This window comes from Aplidium turbinatum, chromosome 15, assembly GCF_918807975.1.
Source record: "Aplidium turbinatum chromosome 15, kaAplTurb1.1, whole genome shotgun sequence".
Lineage (NCBI taxonomy): Eukaryota > Metazoa > Chordata > Ascidiacea > Aplousobranchia > Polyclinidae > Aplidium > Aplidium turbinatum.
The window spans coordinates 1,123,587-1,146,753 of record NC_137486.1 but is presented as its reverse complement, the minus strand read 5'-3'; the positions used below and the strand labels follow the sequence as shown (position 1 = coordinate 1,146,753).

At 36.8% G+C, this 23,167-nt stretch overlaps 1 protein-coding gene across 2 annotated transcripts in view; it reads right to left on the bottom strand.

Moving 5' to 3' along the window:
* The window catches only part of LOC145784625 (JNK1/MAPK8-associated membrane protein-like), a 102,020-nt gene that overhangs the window by 58,214 nt on the left and 20,639 nt on the right, over positions 1–23,167 (bottom strand). For both annotated transcript variants that reach the window (XM_082596491.1, XM_082596492.1), the window contains exon 2: positions 10,957–11,140. In XM_082596491.1, coding sequence (XP_082452617.1) covers positions 10,957–11,140 — 184 coding nt within the window. The remainder of the gene's footprint in view (positions 1–10,956; positions 11,141–23,167) is intronic.

Here is a 23,167-nt window from a genome sequence, read left to right as displayed (position 1 = left end):
TTTACCACATTTTGCCTATGCCAAACCCTATCGCACACAGGCCGATATTGTGTGCAAGACTTACAGAGAGGGAATGCCCCCTATTGTTTTGAAAACCACAGCAGAGAATGAGCTAGACTTCTATATGATGCATAATTAAACTTCGTGTGTATGTAAACAGATTTATTAACTTAACACCCAACAAAGCAAAAATCTTATTTTCATACTAAACTATCGGCAATTCGGCATCTACCATTTTTATTGAAAAACACTCGAAACCAGCAGTAGTCTCATCAGTCATCACTTCAAATATTTTGATAGGTTAAATAAGTTTAAACATAATACAATTTTCCTTTTATCACAAAGAGACATCCATATCACGATAAATGAATTAAAATACAATGTTAGCATCAAGGACTGTGGTGTTAAATCAGATATGACATTCGGCCACTGTTTTCGTCACAGTCTCATTTCAGGCTTTGTTGAGATTAAGGGTTGCTTTGGTTGGCACCGGAAACCTTTTCCTGTAGATGCTTACTAACTGCAGTAGGTACTGGTACTGTTTCTGAGTCTCATGAAAATGATTGAAGTGATGACTGATGAGACTAATGCCGGTTTCGAGTGTTTTTCAATAATAATGGTAGATGCCGAATTGCCGATAGTTTAGTATGGAAATAAGATTTTTGCTTTGTTGGGTGTTAAGTTAATAAATCTGTTTACATACACACTAAGTTTAATTCTGCATCATTTAGAAGTCTAGCTCATTCTCTGCTGTGGTTTTCAAGATGATAGCGGGCATTTCCCCCTCTGTAATTCTTGTACACAATATCGGCCTGTGTGCGATAGGGTTTGACATAGGCAGAATGTGGTAAAAAAGTGAAAATCTGATTGACCTTTAAACGACTTCCAATCAGTCTAATTTTTTGCAAGGGCACTTCCATGGGGAAATGGCACATTTTAAGCCTTGTGGAGGAAGATTCTGAGAAAATTGTATTTTTTTGAACCACTCTAGTGTATATCCTATATGAATGTGATAAGCAAAGCAGTTTTGCTCCAGTACCCTTTGACATCACAAATCCGGTTTCGGCTAAAGTTAGGGTCCCGTCTAAAGTTAGGGCGTTTTACGGTATACATTGTTTTGCTTAACAAACTAGACAAATAAGCAAAACAAAGCTATCGATGAACAAACACAACTCTTTATTATGGTAGGCCTACTGAGCAACACCCATCAAGGTATGAAGGCGATATATGTAATTACAGAATACAAAGTTATGTTCTTCAGTAAAGTAGCTGCTTAGATTTTTATCCTTGTTGCGAAGAACGTAATCTTGGCCTTGGAGTCAAGAATGTCACGTTGATCGAGATGAGCCAAGATTCCAGCTACCACTTTTGATAAGTAAATCTTTTACTACTACAGTAGGTGGTAGAAATGGTTTTGAGAAAAAAGGTTGACCTTGCTCTGAAACATTGCTGAAGGTATTGAGGTTACTCTCAGTCATGCCCGTTTTCCTATTGTTTCAAGCAAATCGTCCACGCAATGGCTGCCTTGCACACTCCATGATGTTCCAACTTCCTTCGAACATGGTCACCGTGCAGAAGTATCAATTTTCATGGTGATTCCACGGCTCTCTTTATGCCATGGCACTCTGAACTTCTTCTTAGCTTTAAGCCCATCAAAAACGGGTTTGAGTGCAATGTTTGCATACTTTAGGAGGAACCCAGGACTTATCTTGGATCACCCAGCTTCATGTCAAAGTAATAATAATGCTTGTTTTTATATAGCGCTGTATCTATCGTAGAATGCGTTACTCCTATGCGTTGCCTCATGCAGTAAAATATATCTGGATTGTTTGTACAGCATCCTACTTGTCAAAGGCATATTTTACTAGCCTATATGTCACTTATTAGCCTAATAGACCAGAAAAAAAAACGTCTTGCAGCAAAGACTTGGCCTTAGCAAAGGCTTAGAGTAAAATTTCATTTGTACAAGTATCCATTTCAGTAGGCCTACCTTTTCAGTATAAGGCTGCATTCCCAAACACATTTCGGGCTATTTTTCATGTGATGTAGGCCTACTAATTTATAACTGTTGTCATTGAGTATTCATGTTTCCCTTACGTTAATCACAGTTCATTTCAACCCTTGCTTGCGTTTTGAACTTTCATACCATATCAACTAATTGAACTAGACAAATGCAATTATGACATCATAATAGCAAACAGGGCTGAAAATAAGTAATTTTTTAATTGAAAGGTTTTGAGTAACAATTTCAAAAATATTTTCATTGTCGAATATCTCGAAAACTAGAACCAATTCGAAAAAACTAAGTGCATTTTCGGAATCAGGGGCCCTGACATGCTTTAAAATAACTCTCTCCTTTTGTGCCCAAATTTTTTTGTTGGTCTGTGATTATAGATTCACTGACCGCGAAAAGGCTGTAAAATGAACTAAAAGGATACTAAAAGCATGCACTATTAATGACTCTCAGACTTGGAGCAGGGTGAAGATGTTCCACGTGGAAATTAACAGGGGAAGTGACGTCAAAATCACGTGGTCAAATTTTGAGAAATCCCCTGTTCAGATACTGCTAAACCACTTCGAAATTTACTAATTTTTCAGAAAAATTTAGAATTTCTCCTTGAGTGAACCAGGGTCAAAGGTCAAAACCCAACAAAAATTTTTGGTTTGCAAATATTAGTGAGCAAAATGGAACATTATTCCAAACTGACAAAAATTTTAAAGAACATCAAGGAAAATGAGCCACCCTAATCCCCAAGCTTGAACATTTTTACAAACAATATTTCATGTGACTTTTGTTTCGTTTTTTCTATCTTCTTTGGATTGCTACCTTGTCGTAGTTGAAGAGCACGTGTGCCTCCGTGACCTAAAGAGTTATGCTGACCCAACAAGCCAGACAGGTCTGACGGTAGAGGCCAAACCAAACGCAATCCATCCAATAGTCCATTTCTTTTCACAGTGAACGAATATTATGTATTGTACCACCCTGGCGAGCGGCTTGTTATCTCGTACTAAAGATGCACACAATGTATTATTACAACATAAATAAATATTAAGCACACACCGCATGCCACATTTATTTTTGATGTTTTAAAATTGCATTGTTTGCGTCTGTAGTACGAGAAGGCGTTTTTGTGCGTACTGAAATCTGAAAGCCTTTACTTCAGATAGTTTCAGTCTAAGCCAAAACACTTATCTTAATGCGTCATCAGACAAGTGAAAAGTCAGTAAACTGGTCTGACTAGTGAAAAATTGTGCGGGCTAGTGAAAACGGGGAGCAACTAGTCCGGTAGGCTAGTGAAAAAAAAAGTTAAGATCGACCCCTGCTTTATGTATGACATACATAGTTTACTGGAGGAGTTGGGGATACCGATCTACAACTCAACTGAACAGCGATTGTTCATAACCATAAGGGGAGCTAAAGCTGCGTCCTCCTCCATATTGGCAATTTATATGGTGTGGTCCCAATTGAACATACAATTAGTCTTCGTAAAGAATACGAAAACATAACAAGTCATTGAATTTTAGAAGTATTATCACAAACACATTTGTGATGATCTTATATCAAATATAGTTACTATTGTCTAAAACCTTTACAGGCTGTTTCACTCTAAAAGGGGATCATCAGAAGGCCCTTATTCAAATAGAATCAGTTAAATAATTAATTAATTAATTAAAACAACAAAAACTATTAATACTACAAAAAGTGGTCAATGCTAGCAAAAAGGCAAAGCAGAGCAAATTAAATTAAATTGATTTAATTAATTAATTAAATATATAATTATAGAATTAATGTAATAGAATAAATTAGTTTGATCTTAATATCATATGTGTCCTTCTTAGTCAGCAGCAGCAGGGATACACGAAGTAGTATCTCTACTATTAGACCGGGAGCCCGCGACGTCCACCCTAGGTGAAAAAGTTACCAATTTCTATTCATACAGCGATGTCCGGTGGTATGTGGGTACTCATAATCTGGAAGTCTGCCGGGCCGCCGGTGGTGGGTATGGGAATGGGGGGCGTTTTTCATGGCCCAAAAAATGCGCTAGGTCAGCTGAAATAGTTACCGCTTGAAACTTAGTTGGTTGTAAAGTAAATTGTTTCTAGATGATTGTCTGGTATGTGACAGACATTTTCGGTGGTGGGGGGGCTCTGACAGACAAGTTTTATACCCCCCAAAATTTGCGCTAGGTCAGCTGAAATAATTACCGGATAAAACCAACTGATTATTAATCTGTGAGTGTTAAGCTTCACAAAAATATATGTGACAGACAAATTTGGTGGTGGGTGTCCCCTGACAGACGACCTAAAGTAGGTGACCCCCCTAACTGTGCTAGGTCAGCTGAAATAGTTACCGGATAAAACCAACTGATTATTAATGTGTGAGTGTTAAGCTTTACAAAAATATATGTGACAGAAAAATTTGGTGGTGGGTGTCCCCTGACAGACGACCTGAAGTAGGTGACCCCCCTAACTTGAGCTAGGTCAGCTGAAATAGTTACCGGATAAAACCAATTGAAAATTAATGTGTGAGTGTTAAGCTTCACAAAAATGTATGTGACAGACAAATTTGGTGGTGGGTGTTCCTTGACAGACGACCTGAAATAGGCCTGGGTAACCCCCAGGTTTGCACTAAGTCGATTTATAGGAGAGATTTGTTAGCTGTGCTTTTGAAGTACGGTATACTAAGTAACAGAACGTGATTTATCTACTTCATTTGTCTACACAAATAAAAATAGTTTCAGTGCAAGGAACTTTATCAAGCGTTTTTGCATCTGCTTGGCTCACTACAATCTCAGCCAGTAAATCAACCGTTTTCTACATTGGTTCAATTGGTTCGACGTTGAATCAATTTAAAAAAGGGTTGATTTGCTCTCTGAAATAGAGAAATACGGTTGGCTTACTTTTAGCGAGTTTTGTGATTGGAATTTTACAGCCCAAGTGCAAGCTGTTAAATCAGTTTGAAAGGAATCATTTGCTTTTGTGTCACAGTGGGCAACGAACAATTCTAAGAACATTACTAACAATTCACTAAGAACGATGATTACTAACAATTCACTCCTTAAAGCGCTTGATCATCTGACTATACCCTAACCATTTAGCTATGTGATAACACTTTTTTCGAAACTCCTTACAATAAGCTACTGCTGTATATGACATCACAATGATAAATAATCATGTACTCTACGTTTTTTATTCCTCCAAACCTTTATTCCATGAACAAGACTTTTTAAAGAGGCAGTCAGTGACAATTTAGTTTAAGCTACGCAACAAATCAGCGATCTAACGAGTATGGATAAATATTAGTAGGCTAAGTTGAAGAATATGATACAAAAACAGTGTAAAAAACATCCTTTCGAAAAAACATTGACAGCAAATCAACCGTTTTTTACATCAATTCAACATCTGCAGACGTTGAATCAATAAAAAAAAAACGGTTGATGTGCTGTCTGGGAGTAATTAGTGTACGTTATTAGCCAATACAAGTATTGCAACTATTTGCTCCTATAGTTTGATTTACCGTACTGCATGTCTGGTAATGCCCACTGCCCAGGTAATGTCTGCAATAGGTAGGCTACTCTAACTTTACAAGAATTATCAGGTGACTTGGCTACTTTATTATTTTCAAGCCAGTAATGTTTCGCCTATCACACCAAGGTTTTATTTACCGTAGCCATAATTCTAGGAGTTACTCAAAAGATAAGCAAGATTTTTAGCAGGTCCCTGATTTTTAGTAACAAACATGTTGGAAAAGCAGCAGTAACTTAACTGGACAGACTTCAAAAGAATGTCCGAATTTCGGAGTGATATTTTACAGACAAACAATTACCAAATGGAGGAGTGTGTCTTTGATCAGTTGCCTACAATCATCATAACTCCGCGAACCGATGAGGATGCGAGTGCGACTAAGGTACCGTATAGTAACTATCATGATAAAGAATGGTATTTCGTACGCGATATGGAAGCACTTGACATGAGATTAACTCGTATACAATTACTGTATATCGCGATTTGCAACGCAAAACTATAGATTAGTAACCAACATGTTGCTAATTTAACTTTAGGTTGACGTACGTCAAACTCTTTAGGCTCACAACTATGTTTTATTTGCTGAAGCACGACTGCAGGCGATGCAAAATGTAAAGTTTGGAATGTAACAATCAGGACTTCATGGAAAAACATTGCCAGCATTCGACTACAATTATTATCATCCGATTGCTTTTCTGTCACCACACGTAAAATCATTCAGACAAGTTCCTCTGCGTTACCCACAGGTGTCTATCATCAGCCATGTCACAAAAAGTTTACCTGTAGGCTACAGCAGTTAAAAGAACATTTCAACCTGAGGCAGTTGCTTTATCTTCTGCTAAAGTCGCTAAAGTTGAAACAAGATGCAGAAGCTCGCTCCTTAAGTCAGACAAAATAGGTTTATTGAAAGGATCCTGTATATTTTGCGGCCGTAAGCAAAATACAAAAAAATAAAATACCGTTGAGGTCTCAACGATGGATGGATGCGAATCATTTAAGTCAAGAGCAGTGTTTTCTAAAAACGAAAGGATTAAATCGCTAATTCGTAGTGGTGTGGACTTAATTGCCTTAGAAGCAGAGTATCACAAGTTTTGCCGGGTTCATTTTGATAGAGAGACTAAAAGCAATCCCTAAACCACCACAAACTGGAATATTTCATCTCGCCAAACTCACTTCCTTCACCAATACCACAAAGAACCTTGTGAGGAAAATTTCTCATAAGTTTGGTAAAGCACAAACAATAAGTAGGCAATTTTATTTACACCTCACTTCTCTCCGCCCAAGAAGAAAAATATGCTCTGATAGGCGATTATAGTGCCAATCAAGATGATCAGATTCGAGCAGTGGCACTTCTCTTACGAGATGAAATATTGAACTTACGCGCTACTCAAAACCAAAACCCCAAATCCAACAATCATAGATATCTTGAAGGATATGGTCCCAAAACTTCCCGAATGATTGCAACTCTTCTATATCCCACTATTATGCGGGTTGAAATCCAAATTCAGTGATTCTCGCACAGACGCAATGGAAAGAAAAGTAGAATCAATGTAGTCAGATGCTGTGTATAACGTCAGTCGAGGTCATGTAAAGCCATGGAAGCACACAATACTTGGTTTAGGAGCAATGACAGGTTCCAAGTTAACTTTGCAGATACCTAACAGGAAAGGCCACACAATTAACTACAATGATGTAAAAAGTTTAGAGCCGGAATTTGCACACTCCGCTTTAGCACAGGAAGAAAGTAAGAATCACGTTCCGTGGGAGAGAAGCATCTGATCATATTCAGGAAATAATGGATAAAGAGTCCATCTTAACATGCAAAATGAAGCCGCTAGATATGTATTGGTTCAGCAAAAGTAGAGATTTTGCAACTCCACTCTATGCTGGTTTCATGAGCAAATATAGAGTGGATTGCCTACAGCTACAGCGAATATGTTACATGGACTCAATAACAAGATCACCAACTAACAATAACGTTGTTAAAGAAACACTGGTTACTGGTTAGAACCATGAAGGTTGCAACTGAAACTCATCAATAATATGCCGTGGTGACGTATGACGTAGCTGTTGCACACCCCTGGTTGCACAAAAAGCCTACTTTATTCAAGCCATTGAAGCCCCTCTTTTTAACAATCTCCTCATTATGCTTGGGAATTTCCACATGGATCTTGCATTTTTCGGAGCAAAAGGAACCTTCATAAATGATTGCGGGATAGAGTCCATATTGTCGGAGTCAAAGATCCTTGCCGAGGGATTATTACAAGGGTTCATTATAGGAAATTTTACAACAGGTGTACTGTACTCGTGTGCACGAAATTACAGCCAAGGTCATGGAAAGAAAGCTATACGATCGATTCTTGACAACTTTAGATGCAGATGAAATTGACAACTTCCAGCAAGTCATGTCCACTATTCCAACTGACCCTGATAAAGTAAAAGTATGCTTGGCCTGTTGGCCAATCCGGTCGTCACCGAACATCGGAAGAAGTATGAAGAATGCTTTAACAGGTCCATGAATGGAGTGTTTGGTGAAACCTGTCAGTTCTGGACACTATACGTGTTCTTAATAAACCGACTCTATCGAGAAGTGCAGAGATGCGTCAGGATGAACGACGTAAGTGGTTACATGGTTATTGAACCAATACTTTTAGAAATATATTTCGCTCTGAATCGTCCAAATTATGCAAGATGGGGATCGTTGTTTTACAACAAACTAAAAAACGCGGATCCGAAACTGAGGGCTATACTGGATAATTGTGCTTTCTTAGTTAGGCGTACCAAAAAGGATTACTCTAGGACGGCAGTCGACCTGTCTTTAGAGCAAACTGCGAATAGAGACGCTGCGTCGCAGCTAAAAGGAATAATTGGCTTTAGGAACTCAAAAAGTGCCATAAAAAGATGTTGTGTCACAGTTACACAGAGACCTGCTTCTGTAACAGAGTTAAGATATCTTGCAGGCTTAGAACAAGCCGAAGATGCCGGCATGCCGCGAAACAATTACGCAATCACAGAATTTGTTAAAGAAAACGAGCAAATGTCACTATTATGGCTGGTCGAAAGCAAATGAAGTTATCATTCCAAGCTGGTTTGAAGGCGCAGCTATACCATCTGAGCTATTTAGTAGGCTAAATCGGAGGAAAGAAGTGCTGAGGATAACATTGAGAGTTGTGATGAACAGTGGAGCGTAGATTTCGACTCGGAAGATGAATCTTACTTGGAATTATTTTTTCAGTCAATGACTCACCACCATTGCCAAACATTTTTTCTTATATAGGCTAGACTGTTCAGTGTTGACGAAAAGTTCAGACAAAAACTTTTCAAGTATTAATAGGCTACCCTTAACAGTGATTGTTATTATAGATCTAACTAACCCTAACCCAAATTGGGTGCTTGCTCAATTTGCATCATTTCTATTCTGGTATTCCATTAGTAGTTACATTGCTTGTTATACGTAATACTTATTTTCTGTTGTGCACACATAAAACAAAACACTTCTTCAAGTTTTTTTTAGCGGTAACTCCTGTCATTGATTTAGCTCAAAAAGGGAAGGGGTTACCTAGACCTACTTCAGGTCGTCTGTCAGGGAACACTCACCACCAAATTTGTCTGTCACATACATTTTTGTGAAGCTTCACACTCACACATTAATTTTCAATTGGTTTTATCCGGTAACTATTTCAGCTGACCTAGCTCAAGTTAGGGGGGTCACCTACTTCAGGTCGTCTGTCAGGGGACACCCACCACCAAATTTGTCTGTCACATACATTTTTGTAAAGCTTAACACTCACACATTAATAATCAGTTGGTTTTATCCGGTAACTATTTCAGCTGACCTAGCTCAGTTAAGGGGGTCACCTACTTTAGGTCGTCTGTCAGGGGACACCCACCACCAAATTTGTCTGTCACATATATTTTTGTGAAGCTTAACACTCACAGATTAATAATCAGTTGGTTTTATCCGGTAACTTTTTCAGCTGACCTAGCGCAAATTTTGGGGGGTACAAAACTTGTCTGTCAGAGCCCCCCCCACCACCGAAAATGTCTGTCACATACCAGACAATCATCTAGAAACAATCTACTTTACAACCAACTAAGTTTCAAGCGGTAACTATTTCAGCTGACCTAGCGCATTTTTTGGGCCATGAAAAATGCCCCCCATTCCCATACCCACCACTGGCGGCCCGGCAGACTTCCAGATTATGAGTACTCACATACCACCGGACATCGCTGTATGAATAGAAATTGGTAACTTTTTCACCTAGGGTGGACGTCGCGGGCTCCCGGTCTATATCTGTGTATGTGGAATAGCAGAGAGAAAGATTACTAGATATTGGATGGATAGGAGAAAAAAATTATTTACCCACTTATTAAAGTATTGTCATTTGTCAACTTATGGCAATTGTTTAAAATAGGCCTACCTCATTTTGGTAGATACTTGTCCACAAATTTGACAGCCAATCAAAGATAAACTTTTAATAGAAAAAATGTCAAAACTGGAAACAAAAACTTGATTATCATGTAAGAACCTTGTCAAGGGCTATCTTGAGACCTGTGTAGAGGATTACATGAAATTGTTTGAAGGTCACATCGCCTCAAGAATAGCATGGGTATTGGGTAAAGATTTATTTTTAGCATAGCCAGCTTGCTAGTTTTCCGAAAAACCTTGATGTGTTTGAAAAAGACTCCACAGAGATTTAAAGGTGATAGAGTAAAAGTATCCCTATCAGGAAAGATAAGATTTACATAATTATGGTGGCTGACTATTGCTGGAGTATTAAGCAAGACTGTCTACAGCTTGAGCAAGCCAGAAAAAATAGGCTACTGCACAAGGGTAAATTTTTGCCTAAATCTTGCATTTATATTGGCCTGCAAAAGCAAAATCCATTTAATATAGCAGAGAATAGTTGTACAAATGTTTCAGTTTAAAAACCACTGAAGGACTTTCTACTGCATGTAAGGCTTAAAACGTTTTATAGTGCAGATGTTTAAAAAGTTGTACTTTTGTGGGTTATGAAACAAAATGATAGATCGTTAGCTCAAAAATGACGTGATTCAAAAAAATGATTCAGCGTCCCAAAATTAGCTAAAAACAACTGTTAGATCAGTCACCAAAAATTGTGTTTCTCAGTGCAATCTATAAAGAAGATATTATCAAAGCTGGAAGATTCAGCTTCTGGCTGGGATTGCACTTCTCTAGCCAACATACGGCCAAGATATTGCTGCTGCATCATCATTCATCACTAGAACTAAATTAAATGGTGACAAAGTGAGTGTACTTATTTTGCATGTGCCCAAATGAGGTGTTCCACCAGAACTTTAAGACTTAGGCTATTGCATCATGTCATTTCAAAACAGGAATATTAATTTAAAAAAATTTAAACTAACAAAAAATATTAATCTGTAGACTGTAAATTTTACAACACATACTGCCATGACTGATGATAATAAAAAATGTAAATCCAGTTTAAGCATAGAGGAAGCATTGCCATAAAACCAAGATACATCCATTGATATAGCGATGGGACAACAGAACATTCTTCACATTGTTTCCGGCTATTTGTTCGAAATCCGGCTGGGCACATTGAACATTCACTCCAAATTGTCCGGTTACCTGAATCAAAACATAACAACATAAAATTCTACATAAAGATGCATAGGCGCCGGGTTTTGAAAATTGCCGGGGGGGCAAACTTTCTAGCCGACTGATTGCTTACATTCAAAATGCTGATGTTTGTTTGTCAGCATTGATGTTTGTTTGCGTCTAAATGACATTGTATATCGCCAAGCTTTATAATGTAAGCTCAGGCCTCGAAATTCACGTTGGACATCGGACATGTCCGCCGTCGCAGCATGTGATGTCAGCGGGAAGTACCATCTAGATCGGTCATATTTGTCCATCGAGAAATAACACAGGAACTAGCGATACAAATCGTCATTGCATAGCACGAACAATTGTTGCAATAATATATTTTCCAGCGCATTCTAGCGCGCATCTAGACAATGTGAATAATGTATCCCTTAGCTTCCATTCAAGGAGGAAAACTTTCGATTTTTACGTTGCTTCAACGATTCATGACATTGAATCAGCGTAAAAAAGGTGAATTCTTTGCTAAGAATCGATAGGAGTGCAGGTACTTCTACACCAATCACGCGGAATTTAGTTCAAGTTTTACGTCACAATGTCTGGCTTTGATCTCCGAGTACTAATGATACGGCAAGGTTGGTTACTAAATTATATTATACGAGTAGGCTATTACAGCAAGATGCAACAAAATTTGTTAAGTTTTGGTTTTACAGTAAGAAAGAAAAAACCCAAAAAAAATTCACTTTCGCTCACATGACACGCAAAAATAAACTTAAAGAAAAAAGCCTGTGAAACTTTGCACAGCAGAAAATAGTAGCGTTAGTGTAGAAATTTTCTGACTCCTTCCCAGAGCATTGTGACGCAATAAGCCACACGACCTCACTCGGTGGAAGTTAATCAGTTATGTGACTTTTTTTTCATTATTTATTTGCAGTGTTGTACGTTGACACCGTCAATTTGACATGTAGAGATGTATCGATATATCGGCCATTTTATGAGTAATACTGTATGTCCAAAATTGTTTGTAATTAAATTTTTTTTTTTTAATCTTGTGGTCCTTACAAGCGCTCGTGTGGTTTCGGCATTTTTATTCCCGACGCTAATGCGCCATTCATGCATCCGTGTCGGCAATTGCAAATTTCGAAGATTGATAATGAATTAACAAATTTGATCGTCACAAGTGGTTTGGTGGTGGTGAACAAATACGTTTTGACTTTGAAGTTCAGTGGAACAAAATATCCACTTTAAAATTGATATGTAATATATGTAGTCAAATCCCATATCAAATGTCCATATTTTTAAAACGGTTTATTTCAGCTCCAGAGATCAATAGGCACAGCAAGACTTTTTACTGATTGGTTCAATGAGGATTCGTGGGCCCATTGCTCTCCTTTTTAGTGAATTGACTCGCTTGCAATTCATTCTTATAAGACATTACGTAATGAAGAAATATGTGATAAGGTTAGAAGACATTACGTCAGGTATTTTCAATACAAATTGAAGTTTAAAATTTATTCTTTTGTTCATAGTCGTAACCCACCTTTAAAGCGGTATTATAAAGAACAATTTTCGATAAGGGCAGGCATCAAGAATAAGTCGACATGATTTTTAAGGTTTACATCAGCTCCAGAGATTAGTAAAAGATAAGGTTGTCATTTTAGGTGCAACAAGACCATTTATTGGTTGGTTTAGTGAGGATTTGTAGTCCCATTACTTTCATTTTGAGTCTATTAGCTCTGCCACGCTTACTTACTCTGCCATGACATTGTTTAAGTTGATAAGTGTATTACAAGGAAAGGTGGAAATTAAATCACAAACTGATAGAACCAGCTTAAGCCTACTAAAACAACCAAGTTACATGGGTTTTTTAAACGTTTAGCTACGTTAAAGCTGGGTTTAGACTACATGCGTTTTCTGTGCGTAAGCACTCCGACAATCGCAAGCCGTCGCAAGCGATCCGAACTGAGTGGAAGCTGAAGCTGTCGCAACGAATCCTAGGTCGCGTATTTGTTAAGTCAGTCTAGGTAGTTTTGCAAAAAAACACCGAGGTAGGTTAGTTTTTTGTGAAGTATTGATAGTAAAATTGCTTTTTACATCAAAAGTGACTTGTTGGGCAGATTTTGCTGAAGTTTAGACTTTTTGAAAGGGTTTTATTGTATTTTTAAGCAAGATAGATGCCTCTCAGTAGTGTTTTTCTTGGTCAAACTTAATTTATTTTTCATTCTTCAAGGTTTAGGCCACCGTTTTGAACTTTATTTTCGATAGATTGTTACACATAAAAAAATCTAGGCTATGATTATGAAAGTTTTGAAGTAAAATCAACCAGTGATCACCATGCTTATGTCATTATGAGAGGCTACCATAACCAGAAGGTGAGTAAAATGACTAGTTGACTATCAAGTTCCTACTACCTAAATGTTATTTTAAAGTATGAAGCTAATGATCATACCAAATAGCCTACCTATTCTATATTTGGAAGTGCTGATTATTTCACTTAAACCATTATGGTTTTGCCACCTTTTCTTTTTGCTGGCTTTATTGCTGTTTGGTTGTTGAATCTTTATTATCCTCTGACTGAAAAATCCTTGATAGGTTATTCCTGGTAGTTTCGCATGCCGGTACTTGTAGAGGCTTTTTTTGACACAATATTGCTTGATTTGCGTTTCAACAAAGAAAAATGAATTCAATTGAAGGCATATTTAACATTTAAAAGTCATCGCAAACATGCTAGTTATGTCCAGTGGGAGATCTATAAAAATATTTGGGGGGACACCAAAGTTTAAAACAAATGAAAATTTGTAATACAACATAGACAACGCAAAAGTTCTGAGATGCTTGCCCCCCATAAAAGTTTACCTTGCTTTGGTGTCGTTTCATGCACTTTAAGGCCTAATAATGTATATTTTGTATTAAGACACACACTTTATATTTGACCAAGTTCATTAAAACTGGACTTCTATAGAAGTTTGTATCACAAATCTTGATTTTAAATTGAAGCTTTGTTTTAAACATTTTATTTTTTATCATGGCCACAAAGAGTGACTGGTGTTTTGAAGGTTTGTATAGTGCTGTGTTGGCTTTCAATAGAGTTTTGAAAATTTGCTAATGTTGTCCAAACTTCCCTTATAGTGTAGGCCTACATGGCACATTTCACCTCATACATTGAAATAGGCCAAATTAATTGTCAACTAGTTGAGTGAGCAATGTGTTTGTAGATTACTGCTATGCCGTTCCTAATTATATTATACAACCTAGTTTATATTGGTTTGTTGTAGGATGATATTTCGGCCCCAGAACCTCATACAATTATGATCTTATTTCAAATGCATATCTTGAGCATACTGCATAAAAACAAAGTGTAGCTGATAGTTGATACAATTGCCATTATTACCAAACAGTGCGAACACTATTTTGGCTTGTCCATTGTTCTTTGTAGACAAAATAAAGTAATATTCCTTCTCAGAGGTTTATAGGCTATGTCTCTCAGTCACATATTGCTATGAACATAAAAACTGCATTTGTGTGTATCTTCGTTGATTGTAATTTCATTTGTTTTGCAGATATGTTTGTGGTCTTATCGGACTCATGATGATTCTTCTGCTGTTGAAATTTGAAGTCTTGCACTTTCTACATCAATATAAAGTCCATGATAAAGAATTTGAACTGCATAATCATTGTACTGTCATAGACATATATGTACTATATCAGAATTAATACATTACACCTACTCTAGTATGATACAATATTTCAAAAGTATACATGTAGACTTGAGGTGTACATTTGCTTATAGCCTATTTCATTTTGTTTTTGTATTTCAGTTTTGAAGTTATGGGTTTTTATGGTTACTTTGACTATGTGTTTTATTACAATCACTTTTAAAATTAATTATTCTGAAGTCATTTGTTCTTATGATTACTTTGGCTGTGCATTTCATTACAATCACCCTTAAAGGAATTTGGTGGTTAGAACACACACATAACATATCATGTTATAGTATGTGTTCTTAGGCATTACAATTGATTTGACAAAAGTATAATATTACCTGACATTATTCCATACATGTGTGACACAAACATGTCAATATAGAATATTGTAATTGCCATCATTAGGCAGATTAATACAAGAAAATTTGTTTACTGAAAATTATTTGTTGTGATGAATAACTGCCATTGCTGGCCTATAGATTTGTTGATAAACAGCCAAAAATTGTCAACTATAATGGTGGTTTATTATTATCAACATTGCTATTACAAAGAATTCTTTGTCCATATTTGTCATTGTTGTGACTTTGCAACCTTTTTAATTCTGTTAGTGCTATTTTATTTGCTTCTACCAAATTTGTAGCATCTACTTTTTTCATTATTTGTGCATAGCCTATAAACAAGTATATAATACAGAAAACTGCTAACATGCAAAAATACTATGTTTTGTTTTGATTCGCTGGTGACAAATAAAGTTGAATTGCATTCAGTTTTTTTTGTTTTAGCCTATTAATATTTTATGAAAGCAGAAAATAAACAGCTATTAAACTATAGCCTGTCATAATATCAGAAAATTTAGTCCGTCACAAATGGTAGTGATCTGTGAGGTCTCATACACCCTGTATTGTATAGTGTATATTTACACAAATATACAATTGCATTGCTCAGTGGTTTACATTGCCGGCATTTTTAGTGCTCTTTATGCTGAGTGCAAAGTAGGAAAGCAATTTTTAGCAGTAGACTTGTGGTATAGTTTTAACTTTTAACATTTAAATAAACAAACCAATCTACTAAAAAGCCAACAAAGAATTCAAAGTTATTCCTCGAAGGTTATAAAACAAGCAAGGTTGTTGAACAAAGATACCAAGGTCAGGGGTAAAATGGTTGGAATGCAAGGTCAATCTAATCAAAAAATATATTATATAGCCCAGAAATAGACAGTTTAGTTTTCGAAGTGTTTGCTAAACATAAGTTTAGAATCCAAGGTTATTCTAAAAACATAGCCTGTCTAAAAATTCCAGTGATACACTCTTGGTGTTGGTCCACATGTAACAAAGTTTATTTTAACACAAGAACCCACTCGGTGTAATTAAATGTATCTGGCATTGCTTTAAAATTCTGGATGGTTTGAAAAACCTGGATGCCACTCTGCACTCCATATTGATAAGTAATTTTTTTTTGGCTTTTCCACTCGCAATATATGACCCTCAAAAGTGTTCTACTTTGATATCATTGTGTGCTAATAGCTAGTGTAGTCTAGAGTTCAATTACTTGTGTTATGAGCTTGTTTCTTTCTGTGAAAGTCATTTGTGCAGAGGAAGTAAAACTCAACATGTATTACGATTTGCAATGATCGCATTGACAGAACTGAAGTGATGTCAAGTAGATCAGCTGATTGACATCAATGTAGGGGAATAACCTATATTTTCAAAATGACGTAACACTGGACGCATGAAAACCGCAAGTAGTGTAAACGCGAGCTGTTTGAGACAACACGCACGTAAATCGCAACGCAACAAAACCGCACGTAAAACGCACGTAGTCTAAACCCAGCTTAAAACAATGTAAAATTATACATTTTTGCTACCTGGGTAGTCTTGGCTTGGCAAAAGCTTCTCAACCAAACGACAAGCGCCCTTAGGTTGCACATTACTTGTAGAATAGTTTTTGTATGACTACACAAGTGACTTGGTTCACATTTCACATCTTATCAATTATGATAGCATATTTGGAGAGTTTGCGCAATTGCGCAAACCGTGTATTAATTTTTCAGAAACCCCAATTATGATGTAGACTAATGTTTCTTCCCTTATACCCCAGTCCTCAATCACGATGGCATTTTATTTCATTACAAACGAAATCCATAAGCGAAAATAGAATGTCTCTTTTTTGCTTAGCATAATTGTCTCCTCAGTCTTCGAAGCTAGCCTAGGCAATTGCCGACGCAGATGTATGAATGGCGCGTTAACATCGGCAATAAAAATGCCGAAGCCACACAAGCGCTTGTAAGGACCACAACATTTAAAAAAAAATGTTTCTTAGACTACACCAGACTAGGATGTTGATTCAATCTTATTATTGCTGGATGTTTTATTTGGGTCACTTCCTACTTCACCAGCGCTTAGACATGCGCCCAGCTGGGAGAATTGAATCTTTTATAGAAATATCACCCTATTTACATTGATTTAACGCCAGTTGACATCAAATTATTGTAAGCATCTACTCTTCATTGCGCCTCGCTTTCCAATATCTCGTTCAGCTGATACAGCATCTGACTACGGACTTGCTCCTTATCAAACAGACTTTTTGTTTTCGCAGTGTCGAAATTGTGCCAAAATTATGTTAGCTTATGCGTAAATCTAGGCAATCTTCTCGGTGTCTGCTACTATTCGGCGAGTCCGATTCGGCGAGTCCGATTAGGAGAGTCTGATTCGGAGAGTTCCCTATTCGGAGACAGCCTTTTTCGGAGAGTTCCCTATTCAGAGATTTTTTGAAATTTCTTTTTAAATTATTGTTAATTATTATTAATTTTAAAAATTAATTATTTAAAAATTATAGGTTTACTCTAAACTGCCACTTAGGTTTTAACTTCATCTTTAATGGCAAACGCTATTTGGCAACTGTCTTTTTTTAGTTGACACGTTTTCGCTGAGACTTTATCTCAGTAACCCCTATTGTTAATCATGAAAACTGTTGTTTTGATGTAAAACACATATTTTGAACAAACCCAGACTACAAAATTCGTCATTTTTATATTGATTCGAACGTCTGCAGACGTTGAATCAATGTAAAAATGACGGATTTTGCCGTCTGGGAAGGCACTCAAAGGTAAACACTGGATAAAATGCAAGAATGCAAAAGAAACGTTATTGTGAAATAAAATAAAAAATTCTCTAAATAAACAGAAGAATCGGACATACATCTCTCTGTTATCATTTTTAATGTAAAAATTCCTTTTTGTGGTCCCTTTGTCTGGAACAAATAAAAACTGTGCTGTTGAAATTTCCGATTGTAGTTTTGGTCACAATCTCATCATCATGATTTGGAGTAAGATGTTTGTTAGGTGATTCACAAGGCTAATTGTTCTGTGGAGTGAGCAACTGAGCATTCTGTTGCTCCGGTTTTCTTTGATTACGTTATGAATATGGAACGTACCATATCTCTAGGGTCTTTCCAGTGTCATAAATATGATTTAAGATCTCAGTGGTTAGGTCTAAAGTCTAAACCCCTCTCATCTAAAGCTTCGAGAATTCCAACTATAAAAGAAACGATATTGTGGAATAAAATACAAAATTCTCTACTATAAATAAACAGAAGGCGTCATTGGATTTAGAATTTTGTAATAGTTGAGGATTCTAATATATTCTAAGTTTGCATGCACAAGGCGATGCAGGATACACGTCAATTTTATCTGAGCAAACATTAATAGTTCAAAAATAAATTGAATTCGCTTTTTATTTTTAAGATCTCAATGGTTAGGTCTAAACCCCACTCATCTAAAGCTTCGATAATTTTAACTATAAAAGAAACGATATTGTGAAATATCCTAGTCAGCTAAAGTTCTCTTTCCTACATGATTTCAGCGTTTAGCCACGTTAAAACGATGTAGAAACGGCAATTTCTGCTGGCAGGCATAACTAGGCTACGGTATTTCAACGTTTAGCGACGTTAAAATGATAGGCCACACATTTAGTTCTCTGTTACTAAAATGTAAAAATGAACTGTTAGGCTAACTGGGTTCTTGGAACAAATTTTTACTGGTTGGGATAACTAGGCTACGGTACCCGATAATTTCCTTTCAATCCAAGCTGTAGGCCACACATTTGTTGATCCAAACCAGCGGCAATCATTTTAACTATTCAAAAGTACTAACTTATAGACATAAACATGATTTTTTTTTGTAACATCTTCTTTTTTTTATTTTCCCTTCATATCTTAAATTTTTCTGAAGGTGTTACGGCCGTGCCAAATTTCTTTCAACTCAATCACTTACAGCTACCGCAAAATGACTTCGGACCTTTTTAAATTTTCAAGAAAAACAAACATTTTCTATACAACAATATCTTTTAAAACATCGACTTTTCTTAATATTTTGTCATATTGCCCTTGTTTTTAATGACCAATTGCAGGCGATTTGGCATGTATCACTTAAACTTCCAAAAGATTTTCGGGCGATATCCTGCACCAAACGTTTTTGAGCTCCATCTTGAGTGTGTCCAGATTGGGTGTCTTCTTTTATGCCATTTTATTTTCATTATTTGCCAGCAATTTTCGATTAGATTCTAATCTGGACTGTTACCAGGCCATTGAAGCACATCAATCCAATGTTGTTCTTAAGAAACTTCTTAATCTTTGTGGCATGGTGTACCACCATGCATAAAGACCTCGCAGTCATGAATTTGGAAGATCAGCATGTGCTCCTCCAACACTTCCTGGTAAACATCAACATTCGTGTTTTTGTTCTACAAGAAATGCATGCCTGTCCTTCCTTCATCATCAAAATAACTTCTCCACACCATGACCGAGTCTGGATGTTTGACAGTTGGAATGGTATCGCAAGAATCAAAGCGATTAGATGATCTAGGGTGCCTCACTGTGGTGGAGCCCATCCAGAAATCTTGGAAGTTGCTTTCATCTGAAAACATTACACTCCTTCACTGCAATGCACAGTGGGCATATAACTTCGTTGCAAACGCAAGACGTTTTTGCTTCATTTGCTCAGTGATGAGAGGTTTCTTGGAAGCTTTGCGGCATGGCAATGCCAAGTCCTTCTGGAGGCGGTGCTGGATTGTTCGGATCTTGTCCGGATCGTGATGGTTTCCAGCAGATTTGAAGATTTTTGACCGAAAAGAAAAACTGAAACAAGCTTTTCACAGCTTTGGTAATTGACTATTATCTTCATATTGTTAGTCATAAGACCTATTGTTAGTCATATGATCTCATACAAAACGCACAGCTAAAAACCTATAAGCGTAAAATTTGCATTACGCAAAAAGGTCCGAAGTCATTTTGCGGTAGCTGTACTTCGATCACAAGCACGTTTTAACGTTCGCGTTTTGTCTATCTTTTTCTCGATCTTTGCTATGTTGACGTGTATTGTTTTTGATATGATGGCCACAAATAAAAACAACTCAACTGACATGACAAATTTTCATTTAATTGTTCAAACATTTTATTTCTATTTTCTCTGCACGATTTCAACTTTTAGCGACGTTGTAGGCGATGTAAAAACGGCAATAATAAATAGGCTATGATACCCACCCACCGATAATTTTCAAAAAAAAAATTCAAAAAATCTCCGAATAGGGAACTCTCCGAAAAAGGCTGTCTCCGAATAGGGAACTCTCCAAATCGGACTCGCCAAAACATGCCAATCCGATTTTCTCGCAGGGAGCTATTAATTTGTTACCGGTACCTGATTGAGCAATTAACGTTATTTTATGATAATTCAACGTCGCTAGATGTCGAAATAATGTAAAACAAAACATAAATTTTTTATTGGGCATTGTTGTTACGCAATATAACCTGCCTGGAAAATTAAATTGATTTGTGCTGACTCGAACGTTGAATCAACCCAAAATTAACTTACAGTACGGTACTCCAATACTCCCCCTCCCATGAGTTACCGGTATTTAACGTGAATTACAGTAACAGCGTGTGTATCGCGTTGCTCGCTTTATCGCTACTTTTGGTATTAAATCACAACAAATCAAACAATGCAGTCGTGATAGTCTACTCTAGCATATTTTTCGCTTCTCGGTTTACATGTTTTGGTACAATTTTATCGTAATAACTGTTCACAGCAATTGCCGAGGCAATCTCAACTTTTGCCGCTTGGCCCGGCCAACGTTTTTGCCGAAGTAAAAATATGCTAATTTCGAAGACTGTGTCTGCAATGTTCAAACGCAAAATAAAGCAAAGGTGAGACAGACGCAAGCGATCAAAACAAAGACTAGTGTCTGTAATCCCAGGCCATAATCTTACGCGCAAGACATCACACTGCAAACAACCAATTTTCGCACAGCTGGGCTTCATTAAAACAGAAGAGCAGACAAAAGGAATAATCCCACTTCCCAATAAAGAATGTTTAAATCCTTTTGATGTCATCCGTAGGCGACTGGCCTTCCAAGAAATGGACGCGGACAAATTATTTCAGCTTGAGAGGGAAGTGTTGGAAAGCATGTCCAAAAGTTTAAACCAGAAAACTTTGGAGAATTTTTTTTAAATTGCTGAATAAAAGTTGCCTACTGCTGTGAAATGTACAGTAGTGCGTAATTTCATTTGTGCAGTTTCGTTCAGTTGAAGAACATTGCAAATTAATTATTTTACAAGACAGCGAAAAAAACTTTTGCCTATCAAAACAAATAGTCTAAGCAACAACACTACATTTAACATTATAAAAACAAAAAACAACAAGCGAACGTTTTCGGCTAGTCATATAGCCCTTTTCAAGCCTACAAGAAAAATACATTATTGAAAGAAATGCTAAAGAATCATATAGTATCACAGCAAAAAATATGGTCAAATCTAAACATTTGAGAAACTGCCTCGCTCACACAAAATGATAACTGAAAATTACACAGCGCAACGGGTCAAGTATTTCAGAGGTAAAATTAATTGATTGTTCAGACAAGGACTCAGGCAGATTACGCAAGAATGACAGAAGCACAAGAGATAGTGGCACAAAACAAAGTAATGCGAAAAGCACAAGACGTCATAATTTAATCAAAAAACTGTTAAAAGGTAAGAAGCTCCGCAAGCAAATAATTGCCTGTTGAGCCCTGGGTTTAAAGATTTGATGATCAATGCCTCATGAATTTTGGTTTCGAATTCGGACAAACACTTACGTACAATTTTGAAAGACTGCAATGACGGTTTATTATTTGAGCACGATTGGCAGTTTCTAATATGGTCTTTAATTGCACTGTTTTTATTAAAATTAGCCAAATTCAAATGCTCTCCCACTCTCGTCACCAAATGTCGCGTGGTCATACCAATGTATGACGATCTCGCATCATGCGAGCAAGTGAACTTATACACGACGTTAGAACATAAGCGGAAAGGAGTTTTGGACTTTAACTGAAAATAATAACCAGCTTTAAATGTTTTATAAACGGGAAAAATCTTAACGTTGAACTTCAATGCAATAAATCTGGACAAACTTGTGGCAAAACGTTTGGATTCCTTGCCAACAAACGGGATTGTTAGAAAGTTTTTGAAATCAGGCTCCTCAACTGGAGACGTAGTGGAAACCGAATTCAAAAACCCTCTAAGAACCTTATTAAAAAACCAAGTCGGATAATGATTAGCACCAAAGTATGAGCGTAATTTATTAATTTCATTATTGAAACAGTCATTGTTCGAGCAAATGTCTCGAGCTCGCGAGATAAGGCACTTGATCAAAGCAGATTTGTAATTAGACGGGCAAACAGCGCTGAAATTAAGGAAAAGATTAGTGTTTGTCGGTTTACGCCAGACCCAAGTATCAAATCCATTACCATTTATTTTGATTTCTACATCCAAAAAAGGTATAGTCTCCGTGGCTTTTTCTACAGTAAAATTTATGTTTGGATGTTGCGTATTGAGTACTTCAAGAAACTGTGAACAAGAATTATCGTCATCAAATATGGCAAAAATGTCGTCAATATAACGTAGGTAAAGCTTGGGAAAGAATTGGGAAGTATTTTCAGAAAAAATCTTATTTTCAAGGTGGGCTAGAAAGAAATTGGCAAGAGTGGGACCCAGAGGCGAACCCATAGCCACTCCGTCAATTTGCTTGTACAGTTTATCTTTGTATAGAAACATGCCCTCTGTGGCTAAATGCATCAATTTGATAAAAATGTCTTTTTTGATGACATCTTTTCAACAATTACAGTACGGTAAATAGGTGATACGATTAACCGACTTCGTCTGTATTATGATACAACAATGGCTAATTTTAATAAAAACAGTGCAATTAAAGACCATATTAGAAACTGCCAATCGTGCTCAAATAATAAACCGTCATTGCAGTCTTTCAAAATTGTACGTAAGTGTTTGTCCGAATTCGAAACCAAAACTCATGAGGCATTGA